The sequence below is a fragment of the Perca flavescens genome, chromosome 5 (assembly GCF_004354835.1).
Source record: "Perca flavescens isolate YP-PL-M2 chromosome 5, PFLA_1.0, whole genome shotgun sequence".
NCBI lineage: Eukaryota > Metazoa > Chordata > Actinopteri > Perciformes > Percidae > Perca > Perca flavescens.
The window spans coordinates 13,611,147-13,634,969 of NC_041335.1; the positions used below are offsets into that span (position 1 = coordinate 13,611,147).

The 23,823-nt window shown below is 40.9% G+C and overlaps 3 protein-coding genes across 6 annotated transcripts in view; all 3 read right to left on the bottom strand.

The window, feature by feature from the left end:
* The window catches only part of adam9a (ADAM metallopeptidase domain 9a), a 31,328-nt gene extending 27,384 nt beyond the window's left edge, over positions 1-3,944 (bottom strand). For 3 of the 4 annotated variants that reach the window (XM_028579064.1, XM_028579062.1, XM_028579065.1), the window contains exons 1-2: positions 3,868-3,944; positions 3,441-3,792 (exon numbers count right to left, since the gene is read on the bottom strand). In XM_028579064.1, the coding sequence (XP_028434865.1) occupies positions 3,441-3,516 (76 nt within the window). In that variant the 5' untranslated portion in view covers positions 3,517-3,792; positions 3,868-3,944. The other variant, XM_028579063.1, reaches the window with a different exon arrangement.
* A 4,800-nt stretch (positions 3,945-8,744) lies between these two features.
* Positions 8,745-16,639, bottom strand: ercc6l (excision repair cross-complementation group 6-like). Its single transcript, XM_028577378.1, has 3 exons — positions 16,399-16,639; positions 15,191-15,235; positions 8,745-12,731 (listed from the first exon to the last, which is right to left on the bottom strand). Exons 1-3 carry the CDS (start codon positions 16,452-16,454, stop codon positions 8,939-8,941), a joined length of 3,894 nt encoding a protein of 1,297 aa, XP_028433179.1. The 5' UTR covers positions 16,455-16,639; the 3' UTR covers positions 8,745-8,938.
* An 848-nt stretch (positions 16,640-17,487) lies between these two features.
* LOC114555427 (uncharacterized) lies at positions 17,488-23,458 on the bottom strand. The gene is made up of 4 exons (XM_028577795.1): positions 22,918-23,458; positions 21,878-21,927; positions 20,828-20,959; positions 17,488-17,970 (listed from the first exon to the last, which is right to left on the bottom strand). Exons 1-4 carry the CDS (start codon positions 23,456-23,458, stop codon positions 17,830-17,832), a joined length of 864 nt encoding a protein of 287 aa, XP_028433596.1. The 3' UTR covers positions 17,488-17,829.
* Between the last annotated feature and the right edge of the window lie 365 nt (positions 23,459-23,823).

Consider the following 23,823-nt stretch of genomic DNA (forward strand, 5'->3'; position numbering starts at 1 on the left):
AGACTAGATATCGTCTTAGATTTTGGATATTGTAATATCATAATATGGCATAAGTGTTGTCTTTTCCTGGTTTTAAAGGCTGCATTACAGTAAAGTGATGTCATTTTCTGAACTTACCAGACTGTTGTAACTGTTCTATTAGTTGCCCACTTAGTCATTACATCCACATTACTGATGACTATTTATCAAAAATCTCATTGTGTATACACCCCATTGTGTAACACCCGTGGCCACAGCTAGTACTGAGAGACAGACTACCACATTGTCATGAGATTTGTTGACAATAAGTAAAAGTAAAAATATAGAATAACTCTGGACCAGTCCTTTAACAGAGAACATTTCTGGTCGAAGCTTTAAGTGTCAAAGCAGATTTTGTGCCTCAGAGCTGCAGATTTGGTCATGTTCAGTCTGGAGAGAAATAACAGAGTGAGTCATCATTCAGGGAAACAGGGAGTGCTGTTCCGAGAGAGAGAGAGAGAGAGAGAGAGAGAGAGAGAGAGTGAGTTTCCTGTATATGCAATCACTCAGATTCATTCAGACTCTCTAGATGTTTGAGTGTTTCTGACCACACACACACAAAATCAAGTGTTAAACAGGGTTTACTTCCTGTCAGAGTCGGAGCTGCTGAAGGACTCGGCTGTGAGCCCGGCGGCCGGCAACGCTAAGCTGCTTAACGCTCAACCTGCCTGAACAAGATGCCAAGATGCCAGCGCGCGCGCACACACACACACGCGCGCACACACACACACACACACACACACACACACACACACACACACACACACACACACACACACACACACACACACACACACACACACACACACACACACACACACTAAAGTTTCCACTCCAGTTACTGTCATATGTCAAATACATAATTATATCTGCTGATACACCGTAGAGGTTTGATCATTTTTGTGGACAATGTTTTCTTATCAAAAAGGCCAAAACCCAAACGGGAAATGCTATTAATTATACACTCACCTAAAGGATTATTAGGAACACCATACTAATGCCGTGTTTGACCCTATCCTATCAATATGGGCCAACATTTCTAAAGAATGCTTCCAGCACCTTGTTGAATCAATGACACAAAGAATGAAGGCAGTTCTGAAGGCGAAAGGGATCCCCCACACCATTACACCCCCACCACCACCACCAGCCTGCCCAGTGGTAACAAGGCATGACAGATCCATGTTCTCATTCCGTTAACGCCAAATTCTGACTCTACCATCGGAATGTCTCAACAGAAATCGAGACTCATCAGACCAGGCAACATTTTTACAGTCTTCAACTGTTCAATTTTGGTGTGCTTGTGCAAATTGTAGCCTCATTTTCCATTTTTAGTGGAGATGAGTGGTACCCGGTGGGGTCTTCTGCTGGTGTAGCCCATCCGCCTCAAGGTTGTGCGTGTTGTGGCTTCACAAATGCTTTGCTGCATACCTCAGTTGTAACGAGTGGTTATTTGAGGCAAAGTTGATCTTCTATCAGCTTGAATCACTCGGCCCATTCTCCTCTGACCTCCAGCATCAACGAGGCATTTTCGCCCCCCAGGACTGCCGCATACTGGAGGTTTTTCCTTTTTCAGACCATTCTTCGTAAACCCTAGAAATGGTTGTGCGTGAACATCCCAGTAACTGAGCAGATTGGGAAATACTCAAACCAGCTCGTCTGGCACCAACAACCATGCCACACTCAAAGTTGCTTAGATCAACTCTCTTTCCCATTCTGACATTCAGTTTGGAGTTCAGGAGATTGTCTAGACCTGGACCACACCCCTAAATGCATTGAAGCAGTTGCCATGTGATTGGTTGATTAGATAATTGCATTAACGTGAAATTTAAAAGGTGTTCCTAATAATCCTTTAGGTGAGTGTAATTTGTAGTCTACTTAATAACTTCTGTATAGCTAAAACTAAAATTCAGTCAACCTCTGTAGCTATATTGTGCGAGCTCCGGATTATTTTCCACAGATGAAATATCTTACTTACTGTGCAACAACAAGATTGACACGGAAAAATGCAATTGTCTCTGACAGTCTGTACAGATCACACAAATCCATCTCCCGTGAAAGAATTGCAGTGTCAGTTTGTCAAACTCACGTGTGATGCGTAATTGATCCCATGAATGATGTGTAAGTGAACAAGTTGTAGGAAATGAACCCTACCCAGGGAGATGGGAGAAGGCAAGGCAGGCTCAGTGGCTCGTTGATTGTGACGTATAAAGGAAATATGCACAGAATATACATGTAAAAACTTCTGTGCGTACATACTTTTCAAGTTTTGAGCGTACGCCATCTATTAGTTGGAAAGCTGTGAATCTTTAAAAAGGTCCCATGGCATGAAAATGTCACTTTATGAGAAACATTAATATGAGTTCCCACAGCCTGCCTATAGTCCCCCAGTGGCTAGAAATGGCGATAGGTGTAAACCGAGGCCTGGGTAGAAAATGAAAGCTCAGATGGGCCGATCTGGAAGGTTACCTCCCCTTTCTCTGCTTTGCCCGCCCAGAGAATTTGGCCCGCCCATGAGAGAGCAAAATCATGGCTTGAAAACAAGCAAAGTGGCAGTTGGTCATGGCCACACCCCCACCCTCCACCTTGCCCCCCCCCCCTCTCTCTCTTCCTCAATAGCATTTAAAGCTACAGACACAGAAAATGGCACATTCTAAGAAAAGCTCATTGTGGGACTGGCTCTAGTGGCTGTAATTCTGCACCAAGGCTGAATTTCGGGAAAGAGACTTCAGATACAGTATTAGGGGACCACTAAGGTCTATATAAAAGAGACTTCAGATACAGTATTAGGGGACCACTAAGGTCTATATAAAAGAGACTTCAGATACAGTATTAGGGGACCACTAAGGTCTATATAAAAGAGACTTCAGATACAGTATTAGGGGACCATTAAGGCCTATATAAAAGCATCCAAAAAGCAGCATTTCATAGGACCTTTAATACCAGAGGCCCCTGGAGATTGGGCCTATTTAGAAGAAAACAACACACTGATTTGGATGGGTGTGCTTTTGTGCATCAGGAACTACTTTGTGTAACTATAATCTCAGGGAATTTTAGAGTTTCTTCTTGCAAATATAATACTTGTACAATAGTTGTGTAGTACTGTAAACAGAGTAGTACAGTCAGAGTCCAATGGAGTATAATATAGTACAGTACACACACACACACACACACACACACACACACACTCACACACCTCTGTCCTGTCCACCCTCCTCACCCTCAGTGTACTCATCCCACCCTCACTCTTCTCACCCAGTCACCCTTCTCCCCCTCCCTGTACTCACCCTCACTGTACTCATCCCCACCTCCAGTGTATTTACCCCATAGACTGTTAATATTAATGGACAGAGCAATCATTTACCCTTAGTGTATTCACCCTCACTGTACTCATCACCACCCTCAGTGTATTTACCCTCACTCACCTCTGCAGTGTGAGTTTCCGCTCAGAAACAGCAGCAGCAGGCAGCAGACCTCCATCAGCTGCACCATCCCTCCCATCTTCTTCTTCTTTTAAATGTCACCGGGCAGTTTCCACACAGATAGCCCTTCTCCTCCTTTGTTTCTTCTTGATATTACTATTATTATTATTATTATTATTGTAGTTTATACTGTTGTCTTCCAGCCGTTTCCCCCCACGGAGCCTCATGCTAAACACCCCGGAGTGGTTTTCTTCCTCGGCCGAGCCATTCCTGTCCCAGCTGATGATCCTCAGTCACAGTCGTTAGCTAACACTCGGACCCAAAATGTCTCCCGCTGACGTTTCAATTGTTAAACCTGTGAGTCAAAACACAAAGTGTGAGTGTGAATGTTACCTCTTTTGAGTCATGTTTCAGTAAAGTCTGTCCTCACCGTGTGGAGCAGCTATTTCTCTCCTTGTAAACTCGACTGGAATCTAAAACAAGTGAGCGGAAATACTCGCTGCTTCCTGTGACGCACTTCAAAATAAGACTAACTTTTATTAAAATAACTAAATCATCGATGTTACCTGGCTAGGTCCTTCTTTGTCAAATTAAAAAATTAGATTGATTTAAGCTGTGCCTGATTTGATTCCCATACTAAAACTATTGTCCATCTGTTCTGGAAATGTATACATACCGGTTAACCTTAGCAAGATATTTGTAGATTTATCTTGGATAGGCCTATATATAATCTGCAATTTTGAACTTTTAAAAGAAATGTTTATTTTTATTTTTTGTGTGGCAAGTAAGGTCAAGAAAATACAAGATTTCCTCTTCCAGGGAGTCCTAGGCGGTTTTCTAAGATTCAACACAATATAGTCCTATGGTTGTGTTTTCTAATCAATTTCATTATATTTTTTGCAAAGTTTGACATTCATAAATGTAAATTTGCTTAAGTAAAACCTCATATCAACGTTTTCAAGAAAGAAATGAAGCTATACTAAGACAATAACATTAGCAAGGCTATTAAAACTGCGAGACTGTGCTCCCAGTTTAGTTTTTTCATTTAAGTTACTATTTTTTATTAATGTAGACCCCTGGAATGTTTTTTTTTTTGTTTTCCTTTTTTCTGTATTTCCCTTTGTATCTGTTTTAAAAGTATTACTGTTTATTTGTATAATTGTATTGTTAATATTGTATTGTTGAGGTACTTTTCCTTTACTTGTGTATTTTCATTTTAAGATACTTTGCTGTCTTCAACACACTTCAAAGAGAAATAATGAACTTAACCCTGTTGAGCTTATAGTTATAATAACTAAAGATTGAACTACCCAACAGTTAAAAGTAGATACAATTTACACCACCTTGACCAACTACATAATAAAATGCTGCTCACAATTGTGCATCAGAAATAATATTCTAATATTTATAAATAAGTATATTTTGCTGATACTTCTTTAACTTTACTTAAGATATTAAATGCAGGACTTTTACTTGTAATTCTTTGTGCATTGATGTCGGTGTTGGTTATTTTATATATTTGTGATTTGGGCTACCATGCTCTAGCCTGTACAGCACTTTGATCAACATGGGTTCATTTTAAATGAGCTCAATAAATAGATTTGACTTGACAAATGAAGTTTGAAGTATTTTTATTTACTATTTACTGTAACGCATACATCTTACAGCTTTGTTTCATAAAATTTCAGAGCTGGAGCAAAACGGACCTTTATTTTGAAGTCAAACTAAATAAACCAGAAGTCAATAGGCTCGTTCGAGATGAACTGCGCCTCGCCTGTAAAGTAGACGAGAGCAGGCGGCAGCAGACGGGGGTGGTGACAAAAGTCCGCTCTCAAATCGGACAGTTTTCCAGCTGATTCCAGCAGCCTTCAGGCTGAACAGGAGTGACACAAAGACTGTGGTCCGTTCGGGTCCGATTCCGATTTAATAAAATGTTATCAGACCCATATATCAGCTCCTACACAGTCTTTAGTTGTTTTTATTATGACAGAGTAGCTGTCAAAATGCTCTACATGTGATCTGTTGCTGATTTTAATTACCAACAGACTATAGATGATCTGTAATCTGAACAGATTTAGTCTCTCTGACTCCTAAACGTCACTATCAGCCTCACAACATGTGTTCTGTACAGAATAAGCCTTGAAATGAGACAAATAGCAGTTAAAATCCCTCCAAATCAAAATCAATAAAACAGTTTATATAAAACCTCATCATGTTGAGTTGATTTTGAACCAATCAGCTGTTCGATCAGCTGAGAGGCCGGCGTTTCCCAGCATGCACTGGGTCCACCTGCGTCCGCCTGGCTCTTGCAGTTGGTGAAAAGCAACTGCGCTACCTGCGTCTCAGAACTGTGGCCGCCTTGGTCTCGTGAGGTTATCGTTGCCCACGTGTGCATGACGTCAGAGCAAGTTGGGATCAAGTCGGACACAAATCTAACCGGCATGCATAGGGCGCCGATCGCCGGTGATCGATTCTGCGCAGATCTGGCTCATCTCGAACGAGCCTATTGGCTATTAGTTTCTGCTCACGTCACTAATCCACTCCGGCTGAAAAAAAAAAAAAAAGAAAAGCTTCAACAGCGCATGCGCCACTCATTGGACTGTACAGTAAAGTAAACCGAGCACCCCCTTGTTCACATCATAGGCCTAACTTTATTATAATTTGATCAGGAGGAAGGTTCAAGTGTTCAAAGTTCGACCTTCACCAAAAAAAACACCGGGAGGTCTCGACATTCTTTTCAAACGCACTGGTAAACCTTTTTGAGCCCTTAGCCAATAAAAGGGAAGAGTTTGTAACAGTGGTCGCTGATTGGCTGAAATTTAAAGCGGATAAAGAAGATTGTGGTGCGTTCAGGTCCCATGCCCTATACTTTCTTTAAATCTTTAAAGTTGAATGAGTTACATGACGTAAACAAGGTTTTTTTTTCAATTTAAAAGATTAAAACTAAATGCTATTTCCAAGTTAACTTTATACTGAAGAATATTATTAATTGACAGACATATTAGCAGCATATTGTCTCTTTAATCATTTAAATTGACTGATTTCTGCTGCGAGATGATGGTAACACAATTTTCTAACAGTTCAAATTTACAATTTCATTCATAATACCTAAAACAAACAGCTCAGAACCCTGTAACTAATGACAACTATTATTGCAATAATCAATAGAATTATGTCAGAAAATACGTATCAATTAAGATGTCTTGTTTTGTTGAAAACCTCAAAATATTAAGTTAACTGGACACCTGGGAAGCTCACCTGGTAGAATGCGCACCTAAATATAGAGGTTTACTCCTTGATGCAGTGGCCCCCAGGTTCGACTCCGACCTGCAGCCCTTTGCTGCATGTCATTCCCCCTCTCTCTGCCCTTTCATGTCTTCAGCTGTCCTATAAAAACACATGCCCAAAACATAATCTTACAAAAAAAAACGAGTTAACTGTGAAATAAAACAGAAAATCTGAAGCTGCAACCGGAGAATGATTGGCAGAGTTGCTTGACATATCACTTAAACAATTATTCAGCTGTAGTTGATTTTCTGTTTCTCAACAAATTTTCTTTTGGGATTATGCAGAAATAAGGACCCCACAATATATTTTCAAAGAGACAATTTCATGACTGTAAAATGTAATATGTCCATTAGATTTACATCAGCGTTAGAGCTGAAACTACTTTGGCTCAAACAATTAATTGATTACCAAACACTTGCTAGTTCCTGCTTCTCAATTGTGAGAATGTTTTGCTTTAATCTTTTTTTTTTTTATATCACAGTAAACTGAATAGCCTTGGTTTCTGAACTATTGGTTGGACAAGACATTCTGGGAAACGGTTACGGGAATTTGTCACCCTCTTCTGGTATTTTAGAAACAAAACAGTTCATACAAAACCAATAAAATCATCTGCAGATTAACGGATAACGAAAACTATTTAGTTGCAGTGATAATGAATATATCAATTAAGAAATCTCTTTTGCAACCCTGTCTGCATACTGACTCCCAACCCAAAGAAAATGTAAATAAAAACTTTAAAAAGGGACATTTTTTACAACCAGTACAGGTTTCAAGAGAATTATTTTATTAACAAATAAGGATCCAATACAATACATGCAACACATCTATTCCTGTAATTTCTGTAAATATACAAAATATGATACAGGCTTTTAACAGCAACAATACACACATACAAATTGGTTATGTTTCTGGAAATGATTTGCATGCCAAAGGTGACAAAACATTAAAGGGGAACTATGTAGTTTTTTTTTTTTTTTTTTTAAGCTTAATTTACCTTAACTGAACAGCTCTGGTGTCATTGGAATGGTTATATGACTTTTTTTTCCCCCGAGTTGAATGGTGGACGCCTCGCTCCCCCCTAGCGCCTGTGAGCGGAAAAGCCACCCTTGCGACTTTTGGCTGGCGAGCCGCCGGCCACAGCGTCAGGAAGTATCGCGTGATATCAGGTCTCGCGATGTAACAAATTGCTTCACGGCACCGCACACATACACCATGGATGTATTAAGAACTACACGCCGCTACTTTATTTCACCGTTTATGGCCGCTACACGCCCCCATCCAGGAACCGGCTAGCTATAAGAACAAGGTAGCGATGGAGTTTTTCACACTATCATCATGGCCGAGTCGGCAAAAAAGAAGCAGAAAGCCAGGAAAGCATTGTCGGAGGAACAGACATGAGTAAACATTGGACCTGTGTTTTCAGAATGACGAGAACCGAGACAAACAGAAGCCTGCAAATCTGATGCTGACCTGGCGTTCTTGCTGTTGCACTTGTAAGTATCTTTGATCAGAAACGTTATCTGTCACAGAGTTTCTTGTCAGCTTGATGTTGGCAAACGCAAGTTGCTTCTGCTCTGACAGCGTTCTAAGGCCATTGTAGGAAAAAAGAACAATGTTAGGGATCCGGGAGAGAAGGGTATTATTGCGAGAAAAACCTCAGTGGACATGGCTCTGTGCGTTCGCTGGCTTCTTTGAAAACAAATGCACATGACCAGAGGGAGAAGATGGGAGGGGGGAGAGTCACCAACAAGTTTTTCCGACAGCTTTGGGTGCAGCTATATAGAGAAACCCGGATGGATGGACTAACTCACTGTTCGTTTGGGTGTGCGCAAAAAAAAAAGTATACACGCCATTCATTTTGTAATGGCGTGTATACTATTTGATTTTAGTTGCAAAAGTTTTTATTTTTGTATGAAGACATATAAAGTAATATCAAACTACATTTAATTTGTGGTGTTTTAAAAAAAATGGTATGTCTACTCCAATCGCACGTAACTACATTTACATACTGTGAATAGTTTTTTTTTTTTTTTTTTTTTTTTAAGATCGTAAATCGATTTTGAATCAAATCTTGAGCCTACAAATCAATATCGAATTGTGACATTTTCTGAATCGTGCACCCCTAGTGTGCATGTTGGATTTGTTGAACATTCTAACAGTATCATTTCAGGTTGTGTTGGAAGTAGTTTACATCACAGGATTGTTCTGAACAGTTAAGACCTTTGACTCAGCTGTCGGTACAGTTGGATGGTCATGAGCTGAATCTCAGGATCTCCAGGTTTGATGTCGATAGCCCTCAGGAAGAAGCCCACGGCGTCGTCCAGCTTCCCTTGGCTGTGGCACGCCTTCCCTTTACTGACCAGGGAGTCAAAGCTCTCCTCCTCGACGGGAAGCTTCGTCTTGACTCCTGCATCGACGGTGCACTGATCCATCCTCTCTGAGGACACTAGCTCAGGCTCACTGGTTGACTGCTCCATCTTACTGCTCATTTCCTGTCCTGACACATCGGCAGAATCTGCTGACACAGAGTAATCATTATCATCATCCTCCTCCTCCTCTTCTTCTTCTTCTTCCTCCTCCTCCTCCTCCTCCTCCTCCTCACCCTCTGTGTTTAATGTTTCTCCGACAGTCTTCTCCAGCTTAAGCTCATCCGGAGAACCAACGATGTCGTCCTCTTCGGCCTCATCAGAATGCCTCTCTGAAACGTCATCATCTTCTTCATCCTCCTCATCAGTCATCTCTTCATTGTGGTTCTCCATGTCGTCGATGATGGACAGGAGGAGGGACCGGCGTGAGGCCACGGAGAGGTTTCCTCCCACACTCTTTCTCGACCTTAGAGGGCTGGGGCCAGATGGGGCAGATTTAGGTGTTGACGCTCCAAGAGCCTGGAAGGAGTTGTTGAGTTGACTCCTATCATCATCTTCTTCTTCTTCATCAGTATCATAAATCACTGCTGCTCTTTTCTTCTTGGTAACCACAATGGAATCATCCATTGAACCGTCCATCTCAGAGGTGCGGTTAAGGCTTTGGCCGAGCGCTTTTCCATGTTGTCTCTCAGAAAGGGATTTATTTATGTCAAAACTCCCATCCATCTGCAGCTGCAACAGCAGCTTCCTCTCCTCTGCTTCCGTCTCCTGATGGTCCAGGACATCATGGTCTGAGAACATGTCACTGTCCTCAAGCTGTAACTGGAAGTTGCCTTCAAAGGATTCAATCCCTGTGCTGACTCTTGATGATGTGTCTGCTTTGAAGCTTGAACAGGATGCTTGCAAGACAGAAAGTCTTTTGTTTTGCAGGGGTGTGACACGTGAATGCCCCAAGTCCATTTTGGAGTTGTATTCTGAGTGTGAAGTTCCGTTTAGCTCCTTATCTTCATCAAGTGCTGTAATGTATGCTGGGCTGCCGTCACCTGCTGAAGCACCTGCATCCTCAGACGATGCAGACTCATCCATTAATTCTTGAACAGAGGCATCTGCCTTATCACCTGCTTCAGCATCACTGGCCTCTGACATCACCAAAGACACATCAATCACCTCCTGAGGAGCGGCGTCTTCTTCTATCAGGTAACTTCTCTCCTGCTTGACAAACCTGTGTTTTGGGGAATCCAGGTTCTGCTGGGCAAGCTTGTCTTGGCTTACTTCTACAAAAGGTTGTTCTTCTGACATACTGTCATCTGCAGTAAGATCAATGACTCTGTCACTCAGATTCTGTTGGCCGGCCTCCTTGTCAGAACCCGACTGGTCCAACTCCACCACAACAGGTGACCCATTGAAGTTGTGGTCAGGCTGTGGATAGGAAGGACTTTGTCTTGGATTTCTTGTCTTTTTGTCATTAGACCGCTCTCTGTTGTGGTTGTCCAGTGGTTGTCTGAGCCAGGCTGGTTCTGTGCTTGAAGCCATGCTCTCTGCCAACTGCATCTGTAATTCTGACTCAGCCTTCATCAGCTCTTGGGCCTTCTGGACCCTCCCTTCAATGTAGAGGTGCGCCTCTTGGTCCTCGGCCTCGTCACAGTTGACATCGAGAGAATACATCAGGTCGTGGTCAGAGATCCCAAACATCTCCATGGTGTGGAGGTGGGCAATGTGCTCGTCCAGTTCAGGGTCTGTCCGTCGGTGTCTGGAGTGCAGAGCCTGAAGCTGCATCTGCGTAGATGAAGACCGTGGGTCCTCCAGAATGAAGAGCTCCTTCAGCTCCTGCTTGCTGAAGTACCGAAAAGGGTTCTTTTTGTCCCCAGTATTCTGTCTGATGAGAGAGTCTTTGAAAACCTGCCGTCTGTAGATCTTCTCCTCCACCGTGCCGCAGGTTATCAGCCTGTAGACAACGACGTTTTCAGTCTGGCCGATGCGGTATGCCCTGTCAACAGCCTGGGCATCTGTTGCTGGGTTCCAGCTGGGGTCGTAGATCACGACTCGATTTGCTGCCGTCAAAGTGATGCCAACTCCTCCAACTTGGGTGGTCAGGAGGAAGACAGAGTAACGTTTGTCTGTTTGGAACAGAGTAATGAGCCGCTCCCTCTCTGCAATCTGTGTTATTGTGCCATCCAGTCTCAATACTTTGAAGCCTCGGTTGCCCAGGATGCGTTGGATGATGTCAAGCACTTTCCTGTAATGAGCAAAGACGAGTGTGCGGTGGCCTTCTTCTCTGAGCCTTTCAAGCAGCGCAAACAGAAAGACAAGTTTCCCAGACTCAGATATTAAGGTGTCATCAGAAACGTTTGCGATGCTGCCTGTGTCTGCCTCCATGTTTTCATTTTCAGCTGTACTTTCCTCCAAGCCTAACTTGGCTATGGCTGCAGCAGAGAGCAGTCTTGGGTGGTCGCACAGCTTTTTCATTATGGTTAATTCAGCTAGAGGTGATCTGGTGGTCATGAGCAGCTCTTTGATGTGGTCCAGCGAAAGGAACTGCCTGTATATGTCTTCCTGAACAGAGCTCAGGTAAGTCCAGACAATCAGGTCGTTCTTTCTCGTCAGCGTGGGCATGACTGCTCCAGAGTCTTTTGGAAGGTTTGGAACTTTGCTGTCCTTGTCTGAATAGTCCACTTCACACGGATGTGTGCCGTTCATTTTGTTCTTTTGCACTTCTGCTTTTGTCCTGCGGAGGAAGTAAGGTTTAATGATGGTCATGAGGTTCTCAGACATCCGAGACCCGAGAGCCTTCTCCCCTGGAGTGGCGTCCTTCTCTCGGGCCCGGGTGATGGGGTTCTCATACTCCGTTTTGAATGTTTTAGCTGTGCCGAGGAGGGCGCCTTGGCAAGCAAAGTCAAAGAGAGCCCACATTTCTTTTAGGTTGTTCTGGACTGGAGTGCCTGTGAGAAGAACTCGGTTTTTTGAAGGTATGGCGGTGGCACTTTTGGCCGTTTTTGTGGCTGTGGATTTTATCTTGTGTGCCTCATCCAGGATCATGTAGTCCCATGTGAACTCTTTGCCATGGTATGATGACAATTGCTGCCAGTTGTTCATAAGCATAGTGTATGTGGTGATGATGATGCCACTTCTTCTCTGAACTTTCTCCAAATTCCTGGTCCTCTCTTTGCCCGCACCGTGAAACTCCTTCACCCTCAGGCCAGGAGTCCATTTGGCAAACTCCTTGGTCCAGTTTGTGATGAGTGAGGTTGGCATGACCAGGAGTGTGTGTTTAGCCATATCATTGTCGTACATGCCGGAGAGAAATGATACCACCTGGATGGTTTTACCAAGGCCCATGTCATCTGCCAAGATCCCACCTTTACGACCATCTCTGTAGAGACTGTATAAGAAGGCCACTCCATTTCTTTGGTAGTCATAAAGCTTGTCATATAACTCTTTGAAAATAATTAAACCGCTGTTGTTAACATTGACAAACTCTTCATCTTCATCCTCCGAATCAATCTGAGCAAGAAGTTCCTCAACTTTCTTTATCCTGCTTTCAAGTTTTTGACTCTGGTGAATGTTGTACGCCAGTTTGAAGAGCTTCAGAGCCCCTTTCAGGTCCCCTTGTTTGGCAACACCTTTACCATCTTGAATGAATCTGAAAGAAAAAAAAGACAAGACATCAGTGGGTCATTAATAAGACAATGTAGTATAATCTAGAGCGAAAACTAATGATTAATTTAATATCAACTAATCTGACAATTCTCAATTATTAAAATCTTAATAATCTTTGATTCATCAAATTTTGGTTACAATTTATAAAACTGAAACATTTCCAAGGTGATGTATTCAGATTGCTTGGTTTATTCAACCAACAGCTCAAAACCTATTTAGTTTTCAATACAACACATATCTTTAGGAAAATCATCGAATCCTCACATAAGAGAAGCTGGAACAATAAAATGTTTGGAATTTCTGCTTACCCTTTGTGCCTCACGAGGGACATTTTTGGCTTTTAATTTTTTTTATAATTTTGGCTATGTTAATGTATATGGGATGATTTTTGGCTATGGTGGGAGTTTAGTTTTTTGTAAGTTCAACCTCACTTCCTACAAGTCTTAAACTGTGTAGCCACAGTGTGGCCTAAACTGTGTGGCCTTGACCAACTGCCACTTTGCTTGTTTGAAAGCCATGATGTCTCTCTCTCTGTCTCATGGGTGGGCCAAATTCTCTGGGCGGGCAAAGCAGAGAAAGGATTCCAGATCGGCCCATCTGAGCTTTCATTTTCTCAAAGGCAGAGCAGGATACCCAGGGCTCGGTTTACACCTATCGCCATTTCTAGCCACTGGGGGATCATAGGCAGGCTGGGGGAACTCATATTAATGTTAAAAAACCTCAAAGTGAAGTTTTCATGCCATGGGACCTTTTAATAGGATTTTTTTCTTCCCAATTTTTATTTTAGATTTTGCTCTGTAGATAATTATGTAGTGCTCTTACTTTATGTCTGACTGATATTCCTGTAGATTAAAAATGTATTCAGTTTTCTTTTCTCAACCACATACACAGAATATGTCCGAGGAAGAATGCATCACGTTTACAATTTGCACCACAGTGGACTCTCAATATTGTAATAATTTCATTCAGTCTGGGATTTCACCAAGTGGAATAATCTTTATTCTGGTGTAATTCATCTGAGTTTACCATCACCAGTTTCAAGACTGCTTACACAATAAGAAGCCTGACTCCTGCTGGTTAAAGTGAGTTACTACTATTGCTGTCAGTTAAACGCGTTATTAATGGCTTTCACGCAAACCCATTTTAACAGTGTTAATTAAATTTTTTTTTTTGCGAGATTAATGTTCTTTTTGGGCTAGCGAACTTTGTAGTCTTTTTTTCCACATGCTGTTGTAACAACTAGTAACGTTAGAAAAACTACAACACCACACCGGATCTAGCTAGACCGGAAACAAAACGGGTACGCCGCACACACTTGTTTGAGCTTGCGAACAGGCCTAAGACTAGTAGGCTAACGTTATGTTTTGAGTGGATGGCGAGCGCGAGATGCCGAAATGGATGCCAATAAGATTCTGAGTGGAAAGTTTACTTTTAAAAAAAAAGTTGCCAAATAGTTCCATTGACAAGACCAAAGTGATCGGTGTTTTGTCGTTGTGAACTGAGCTAACATTGCAGCACGTCCAGTCTGAAATACCACTTGATGACCCAGCACACAGCTGATGCAAATTTCCACCCCTTTGTCAAAGTCAGGCGACAGAAGCACAAAGCAAGCCCATCCACTTTTCCATGTTGATAAGAGCATTAAAATGAGAAAAAATAAAAGGGACAAAAAGAAATCAAGGGACATTTAGAATAGATAAAAATGTGCAATTAATTGCGAGTTAACTATGACAATGCGATTAATTGAGATTATATATTTTAATCGTTTGACAGCACTAGTTACTACACGTCAATAGTAGTGAGACACAGCAAATGTAAGCAAAAACATGTTGCCATTGTGATGATCCCAACTCATTTTCTGTTACAGATGCATTGTGTAGGTGTGGTCAGGTTGTCGTTTATTGGGAACAGACAGAGCGACAGAGAGACAGAGACAGAGAAAGAGAGAGAAACTGTGCTCCCTACGCTCCAGGCTCCTCATCCTTGCCTTTGCTTTTTCCTTTTACCATAAAACAGTCTGCTTTTTTTCATTTTGGTTCACTGTCACAAGAGATGATGGAAAGTCATGCGGACTCCTTTTTTAAAAAGCAGGTGAAATATTATAGCTAAAAAACTAAATTGAAATTAATTTACCTTATTTTTTATTTTATTAGTTATTCAACAGGGCAATATTGTTTAACTTTAGTTTTTCTTGTAGGATATCGTTTTTTATTTAGTTTCAGTTTACGACAATATTTTGTTGTTCGGACAGACCTGCCCCCACTTCTAAAAAAACATCATAAAGGAAACATTGAAGACTGCTTCTTATAATGTCCCAATAAATTATTTAATATTTTACATAATATAAGGCCAATTGAGCATCAGGGAAAATGCCTCCGCTTACTTACTGATTAGCTTTGTTTCACACCAAAAGTAATGTATTATTTAATTTCTTAGAGTTACCTGTGGTAGGCTTCCATGTTGTCATCCGTATCCATGGACAAAGACCTGTTGAAACAAATTCAGGGTTAAAAAAACACTAATTACATTAATTTAGTGCAAAAAAACTATGCAGTGGTGGAAAAGTACTCAGATGCTTTAAATGATCAATACAACAATCTAAAAATACTCCCAAGTCCAATCTTCATGTAGTTAAAATCAGCACCAAAAGAAGTACATGAGTATTATCAGCTTCATGTAGTTACACCTAAATGTATTTTGATTGTTTTCTTTCTAACTTTACTAGTCTGAAAGAATATTTAGGTGTTTATTTTACTACACTTTGTCTATAGACTTCTTCTAAATTCACCAAAAGTTAGCATTAAATCATGCCTAATTTGCATATTTAAACATAACATTTTAGAAAACTTACAAATACAAACAATAATTGGGAGTAATTAACTGGGGCAATATTTCATGGTGATATATTATATTAAGATGTTCACCCTATTAACCTAACATTAGCCCTAGATTAACCTGTGTCTCCCTGCTGTTCTGCATAATGTGTACTTCTATTTTTGACACTTAAGTTATATTTTAACAGAACTTGGACTTGTAATGGACCATTGATATATGTCTACGGAATTTGACTCTTTTGTACTTTTAAGTAAAGTATCAGAATACTTCTTCCACCAAAACGTTCTATATGTTGTTGTTTTCAGAGTCACTGCGTGTTTTCCAGCTAAAAAATAATTCCAAACACACTTCGGAAAACAGTCATGACCAGTCGAACGACGAACGTCGGGCAAACGGTAACACAGTTATGCCAGTAATAGAGCTCGAAACGTCAGCGTTCGTGATTCGACTTTTCGTGACTGTTTTCCAAGATGGTGCCCGCATGTAAACATGAACGCTACTGTCTTTATAATCTCTTTTCAATAAACTGTCTGTACACTTACAACGTTCTCAATGCTTCTGTTTACATGTAGGGACCCTCATTATGTTACCGTTGTATTGCTATTTTGAGCCTTGTTAGTGGTATAAAATAGCGATTTAACCTATGCCCCGAAAGCTAGCGTTAGCAGCTAACCACCAGTTTGTGGTAGCTTGTTTAGAGCTAGAGACACATTCGATTAGCATGAAAACATGTACCAGAGAACGTTCGAACATGTGTACCGCTCGGTACACATGTTATTACCCCCCCCGATTCATTTTGCGCCGGCTTTACTCACTTTTCCAGTTTCTTTGAAATCTCCGCAACTTCACCATCTTGTTGAGAGACATCCATCCCGACACTATTCGCTTTTCACCGGCACGTAAACAAACTAAACCCGCCGGTGAATAAACGAGATTTTCGGTGTTTACAAGCAGTAAACACACCGCAAACTGATGGAAAATCCACTGACACAAGTTTGTCTCGTTGTATTCGATTTGAACCTGTAGTTTTCCACCCGCCAACTGTTTTCAGCGAATTAGAGAGGACGCTATAGTGATACTACGACGAGGTTGTCCAATTGGGAAAACAGAAGAGTTCAGTGGGCGGGGTCAACAGTAAAGCACAGCCAATGAGCAGCGTTGAGTCAGGCAGGAAAAAGGAAGCTAAAACCATTGACATAAAAACGGATAGATTTTATTTGGCTACACTTTACAGTTTGATGTTTTTTCAGGCACTTTTTATTCCAGAAACCGCCAAGAGTTAGTTGAAAAAAAGGCCAATTATACAAAAGTAGGAATAAAAGAAATACATATAAGCAACATGTCTCCCTGCATGTAAATGATGTACATACTTTAGATTAAACTTTAGCTAGTATTTTAAAATCACTCAGGTTATGAGTTGAAGTGTTTCCCAATCCAATCTTTTTAAAAAAAAAGTCTGGAAAATGTAGGCTATTAATTTCTCTTTTTTTATTGGATTATTCTCAATGCTGCAAGAAAGAAAAATCTGATGAATCACTGTTTGTTTTATCTTTAAAGTTGTAAAATTGAAATTGAATCTGTCACTTATTTAGTTCTGTAATCACAAAGACCTATTGTTTGTTTTAGGGTAGAATATAAACTCTCACAAGGTTGTGAAAAACCACCAAATATATAAGAGTATGGAAATTCCCTAAAATTAAACCAGAAACACCCTGACACCTTTCATTGGTACATGTCTTGACAAAGTCTCACCTGAAGGCTGCAAGCCTTAAATTTCTTTTAACCAGAGAAACGTCTCTTAATGGTTCAAGAGGTGTTGGAAGGGTCGAAAAGTTCAACACATAAGAAAAAAAACATTTTAGGACCCATAAAATAGACAGGGTTCCTAAACAACACAACAAAGCTTTGTTTTCCAGAAGCTTTTATTGTAAGGAATCATCAAGGTATCAGGAGAGTTTTAACTTCCTGATAACAAATTCAAGACATTTACAAGGTTTCACTTGACAGGTTTTCCAAATGAAATCCAGTTTAAATCTGCAGAGCTCCATCTCAGTGCTTCTTCTCTGGATGGAAAGTATTGAACGATTAATCAGTTAAGAAAAAACTAAATTACATTTATATATGGTAAAATATAAAATAAAGTCTTTAATTAGCATACAGATCAGCTATGAAGATATAAATGTGCCCACAATATTGAGGTTTTTACCTTTTTGATAAATTGAAAATTGAAACATTGAGCAGTTCATTCAGAATATTGAAGCTGTCTCCAGAGCTTTGACTTGAGCGGCAAAAACCAGAACTCTTTTCTCCACCTCGGCGTTGATGTCGGCCTGCAAGGCTCGCGGGTTCTTACGGAGGAACTCTGAGATGCTAAGGATGCACTCTCTCTGAGGGAACACACACAAAAACACAATGAGCCACCTAATGAATTAGACGTTAAAAACAACCCAGGTTATTATATCAGTATGTAGCTTCCCAGTAGTGTTCCTTATGTATTCAAACCCAAATATTCATATTTTGATCAAATTACATACAGTGGTGTGAAAAAGTGTTTGCCCCCTTCCTCATTTCCTGTTCCTTTGCATGTTTGTCACACTTAAGTGTTTCGGAACATCAAACCAATTTAAACAAAAGTCAAGGACAACACAAGTAAACACAAAATGCAATTTGTAAATGAAGGTGTTTATTATTAAAGGAGAAAAAAAATCCAAACCATCATGGCCCTGTGTGAAAAAGTGATTGCCCCCCTTGTTAAAACATACTATAACTGTGGTTGTCCACACCTGAGTTCAATTTCTCTAGCCACACCCAGGCCTGATTATTGCCACACCTGTTCACAATCAAGGCATCACTTAAATAGGAGCTGCTTGACACAGTAAGGTCCACCAGAAGATCCTTAAAAGCTACACATCATGCCGAGACCCAAAGAAATTCAGGAACAATTGAGAAAGAAAGTAATTGAGATCTATCAGTCTGGAAAGGGTTATAAAGCCATTTCCAAAGCTTTGGGAATCCAGCGAACCACAGTGAGAGCCATTATCCACAAATGGCGAAGACATGGAACAGTGGTGAACCTTCCCAGGAGTGGCCGGCCGCCCAAAATTACCCCAAGAGCGCAGCGACGACTCATCCAAGAGGTCACAAAAGACCCCACAACAACGTCCAAAGAACTGCAGGCCTCACTTGCCTCAGTTAAGGTCAGCGTTCATGCCTCCACCATCAGGAAAAGACTGGGCAAAAATGGCCTGCATGGCAGAGTTCCAAGGAGAAAACCACTGCTGAGCAAAAAGAACATCAAAGCTCGTCTCAATTTCTCCAGAACACATCTTGATGATCCCCAAGACTTTTGGGACAACATTCTGTGGACCGATGAGACAAAAGTGGAACTCTTTGGAAGGTGTGTGTCCAAGTATATCTGGCGTAGAAGGAACACTGCATTTCATAAAAAGAACATTATACCAACTGTAAAATATGGTGGTGGCAGTGTGATGGTCTGGGGCTGTTTTGCTGCTTCAGGACCTGGAAGACTTGCCGTGATAAAAGGAACTATGAATTCTGCTGTCTACCAAGAGATCCTGAAGGAGAATGTCCGACCATCTGTTCGTGTACTCAAGCTGAAACGAACTTGGGTTCTGCAGCAGGACAATGATCCTAAACACACCAGCAAGTCCACCACCGAATGGCTGAAGAAAAACAAAATGAAGACTTTGGAGTGGCCTAGCCAAAGTCCTGACCTGAATCCTATTGAGATGTTGTGGTATGACCTTAAAAAGGCCGTTCATGCTCGAAAACCCTCTAATGTAACTGAATTAGGACAATTCTGCAAAGATGAGTGGGCCAAAATTCCTCCAGGACGCTGTAAAAGCCTCATTGCACGTTATCGCAAACGCTTGGTTGCAGTTGTTGCTGCTAAGGGTGGCCCAACCAGTTATTAGGTTTAGGGGGCAATCACTTTTTCACACAGGGCCATGATGGTTTGGATTTGTTTTCACCTTTAATGATAAACACCTTCATTTACAAATTGCATTTTGTGTTTACTTGTGTTGTCCTTGACTATTGTTTAAATTGGTTTGATGTTCCGAAACACTTAAGTGTGACAAACATGCAAAGGAACAGGAAATGAGGAAGGGGGCAAACACTTTTTCACACCACTGTATGTTTTAGTGTCAAATGCTGTTTTCCCAAGCCCTTCTAAAACCATTTTTCCACGTGACCATTACGTAGGTTTCTGGATAATGACGGTGCTACATGTACTGTATCCTTATCCATAGTCAGTGTATTATCTACAGTAACTTACATAGATGGCCAGTTTGGATAAGCAGACAGGAGTAACGTTACAGGCACAGAAGCTAACCAATGTACCGCTGTGGACACCCACGTTAGTTCGGATCCGAAAGTCACACAACAACACAAACAAACTAACCGATCGAGGAAGACCAGCAACTCCTGCGTTCTTCGAGGTAAAATTAACTGGGTTTTTTGTCAAGGGAGTTTGGTGGCTTTGAAGAGAGCAATATGTACTGCTGGGGATGGGGACAGCAGCTGAACGTATTTTAGACTCTTAAAAAAAGGACAACCTAAAAAGATCAATATCAGTTAACGCTATATGTAGAATATTTTCCCACTTTACCTTGCTTGTCAGACAGCCTTTTCGGACGTGGAAATGAAGCTGTTATATTGCTCCCTTCAAAGCCAAAACAGTCATTTTACATTGTAGGTCTACCGCTGCCTCAATCAGTTAGTTAGTTAGTTAGTTAGTGTTATTGGGTGACCTTTGGATCCATACTAACATGGCTGGCATCCACAGCAGTACATTGCTTAGCTACTGTGCCTTTATGTTCAAACTTAGCACAGCTAACCTTGACTCAGTTAGTGCTAGCGTTTACATTATACATAACCTCAATGATAAGCTTAGTGTGAAAACCTTCACTGCTTTTTGCTAAGGCTGAGTTGGCATTTCAATTTGAAAAACCCAGAAAAGAATGCAGATGGAGTCGGCCATTAATAATGTCCCTGATTTAGGTTATAATTCTGAAACTGATGTGTATGTGTCTCTCTTGTTCTCCTGTCCTCTTATTTCAATAAAGTTGTTTAAATACTTCGGGGCTTCCGTACATTAACCTGAATGAGACAGACTGATTTAGCATCCTTTCAGGTTCAGACATGAGTTTTTCTGAATACTGCAGATAAAACTCGGTGTATCTAATCCAGAAACAGTTCCCTCTGCAGGCTTCAGACAGGTACCTTGTAGGCGTCCACTTTCTCCTGGCCGGTAAATCGGTTTAGCAGCTCTCTGCCGACCTGGATGCCAGTCACTGCCGTCAAGATCATCCGGTCATCGTCGGTCTGAGAGGACAGCCATCGCAGCAGCGCCATCTGCCGGAGGGAGGAAGACATACTAAGATAAGAACTTTATTGATCATACACCAGGGTAAAAAAAAAAAAAAAAAAAAAAATGTATGAACACCTTTAACTTATATAATTGTGATTGTAATCAGTAATTGCGAGAAGGACCAGATAAGAATCTTTACATTTGTATTAAAGACACTATAGTTTAGAGGTAAATGCTGCCATCTGTGTTTTATTTTGGGTTCAGTCAGAGCAGTTCGTCTCTCTTTTCTCAGAGTAGATTGGTGCTGTGTTTAGTTGCCCTTTTTTTAAGTTTAGTTTTCCCTCCTACTTGTGTTTAACACTAATTCACTACTGTAAATACTGTAAATGTACTAATAGCCAGTTTAAAAGAAGCCTAAATTACTCTAAAACAAACTTCGTTATTTGTTTATAACTTAATGATCAAGTTAAAGGTGGATGTGTTCCCTTTTTCCATAGATGGCGGTTTACATTGATCTACGTGTAGGGTGGATCTAAGAGAAGGGTTTGATTTGATCCAGGTAAGTTACACAAACAAAAGCTAAATATAGCATATATAAAGTACGGCCCATTTCAGAATAATATATATTATCGGATTATAATTATCGATGCATTAATGCGTTTATCACTTTAATATTGCAACTGGTAAAGATGGAGCTCATTTTAATTACTTTATATACACTGCTGGGAAGTTTAATCTATCATACTACATGATTATTTATAATTTGATCATATTGTTTTTAAAATCTGAATCTGTTAAAGTAACTAAAGCTGTCAGAAAAATGTAGTGCATTAAAAAGTACACGATTTCCTTCTGAGATGTAGTGGAGTACAGTATAGGTATAAGATACAGCAAATTCTCGAAATACTCCGTAAAAAGCACCTCAAATTGTCAGAAAACCATCAATTGTACTTGTTTCTCACCTGCTGAAATAACTGAGCGTTTGTCATTTCTCCTCCTGAGTTCACTAAACCTGCCATGACGGAAACAAACTGACGAATAAACGACAAAAACTCAATACAGCGGACAGTTGTGATGAAAGCAAACCCTTAAAACTTCATATGTAACCGATAATAGAAGCTAAATTCGCTATTTTCACAGAAATATACCGAAAAACGAGTCTTCTGTCATTTAGCTACTGTAGATGGAAAACATCTCACTTCCTGTTTACATCCCTTCTTCTTCGTTTGGGTCAGTCAGTTATTTAGACTGGCTGCTGCCGCCCAGCGGTCACACCATGTACATCCTTTACTTCAGTAAAAACAGTGGTGGAAGAAGTATAGTCGTGGCCAAAAGTTTTGAGAATGACACAAATATTAGTTTTCACAAAGTTTACTGCTAAACTACTTTTAGATCTTTTTTCAGTGGTTTCTGTGATGTACTGAAATATAATTACAAGCACTTTATACGTTTCAAAGGCTTTTGACAATTACATGACATTCATGCAAAGAGTCAGTATTTGCAGTGTTGGCCCTTCTTTTTTAGGACCTCTGCAATTCGACTGGGCATGCTCTCAGTCAACTTCTGGGCCAAATCCTGACTGATAGCAACCCATTCTTTCATAATCACTTCTTGGAGTTCGTCAGAATTAGTGGGTTTTTGTTTGTCCACCCGCCTCTTGAGGATTGACCACAAGTTCTCAATGGGATTAAGATCTGGGGAGTTTCCAGGCCATGGACCCAAAATTTCAACATTTTGGTCCTCAAGCCACTTAGTTATCACTTTTGCCTCATGGCACGGTGCTCCATCGTGCTGGAAAATGCATTGTTCTTCACTAAACGGTTGTTGGATTGTTGGAAGAAGTTGCTGTTGGAGGGTGTTTTGGTACCATTCTTTATTCATGCTGTGTTTTTGGGCAAAATTGTAAGTGAGCCCACTCCCTTGGATGAGAAGCAACCCCACACATGAATGGTCTCAGGATGCTTTACTGTTGGCATGACACAGGACTGATGGTAGCGCTCACCTTTTCTTCTCCGGACAGGCCTTTTTCCAGATGCCCCAAACAATTGGAAACAGGCTTCATCGGAGAATATGACTTTGCCCCAGTCCTCAGCAGTCCATTCACCATACTTTCTGCGGAAGAAGATCAATCTGTGCCTGATGTTTTTTTTGGAGAGAAGTGGCTTCTTTGCTGCCCTTCTTGACACCAGGCCATCTTCCAAAAGTCTTCGCCTCACTGTGCGTGCAGATGCGTTCACACCTGCCTGCTGCCATTCCTGAGCAAGCTCTGCACTGATGGCACTCCGATCCCGCAGCTGAATCCTCTTTAGGAGACGATCCTGGCGCTTGCTGGACTTTCTTGGACGCCCTGAAGCCTTCTTAACAAGAATTGAACCTCTTTTCTTGAAGTTCTTGATAATCCTATAAATTGTTGATTTAGGTGCAATCTTAGTAGCCACAATATCCTTGCCTGTGAAGCCATTTTTTTGCAACGCAATGATGGCTGCACGTGTTTCTTTGCAGGTCACCGTGGTTGACAATGGAAGAACAATGATTTCAAGCATCACCCTCCTTTTAACATGTCAAGTCTGCCATTCTAACCCAATCAGCCTGACATAATGATCTCCAGCCTTGTGCTCGTCAACATTCTCACCTGAGTTAACAAGACGATTACTGAAATGATCTCAGCAGGTCCTTTAATGACAGCAATGAAATGCAGTGGAATTTTCATGGCAAAGAAGGACTATGCAATTCATCTGATCACTGTTCATAACATTCTGGAGTATATGCAAATTGCTATTATAAAAACTTAAGCAGCAACTTTTCCAATTTCCAATATTTATGTGATTCTCAAAACTTTTGGCCACGACTGTACTCATATGTATTTTGCTCCAGTAAAAGTAACAATACTGGTCTTTGAAAATATTCT

Coding starts and splice junctions, on each gene's coding strand:
- ercc6l (XM_028577378.1), bottom strand. CDS start 16,454: ATGGATGTCTCTCAACAAGATGGTGAAGTTGCGGAGATTTCAAAGAAA. Junction 15,236..16,398: donor ATTTCAAAGAAACTGGAAAA/GTGAGTAAAGCC, acceptor TTGTTTCAACAG/GTCTTTGTCCATGGATACGG. Junction 12,732..15,190: donor AACATGGAAGCCTACCACAG/GTAACTCTAAGA, acceptor TTTTTCTTTCAG/ATTCATTCAAGATGGTAAAG.
- LOC114555427 (XM_028577795.1), bottom strand. CDS start 23,458: ATGCTTGAAATCATTGTTCTTCCATTGTCAACCACGGTGACCTGCAAA. Junction 20,960..21,877: donor ACGCTCAGTTATTTCAGCAG/GTGAGAAACAAG, acceptor TCCCTCCGGCAG/ATGGCGCTGCTGCGATGGCT. Junction 17,971..20,827: donor AGAAAGTGGACGCCTACAAG/GTACCTGTCTGA, acceptor GTGTTCCCTCAG/AGAGAGTGCATCCTTAGCAT.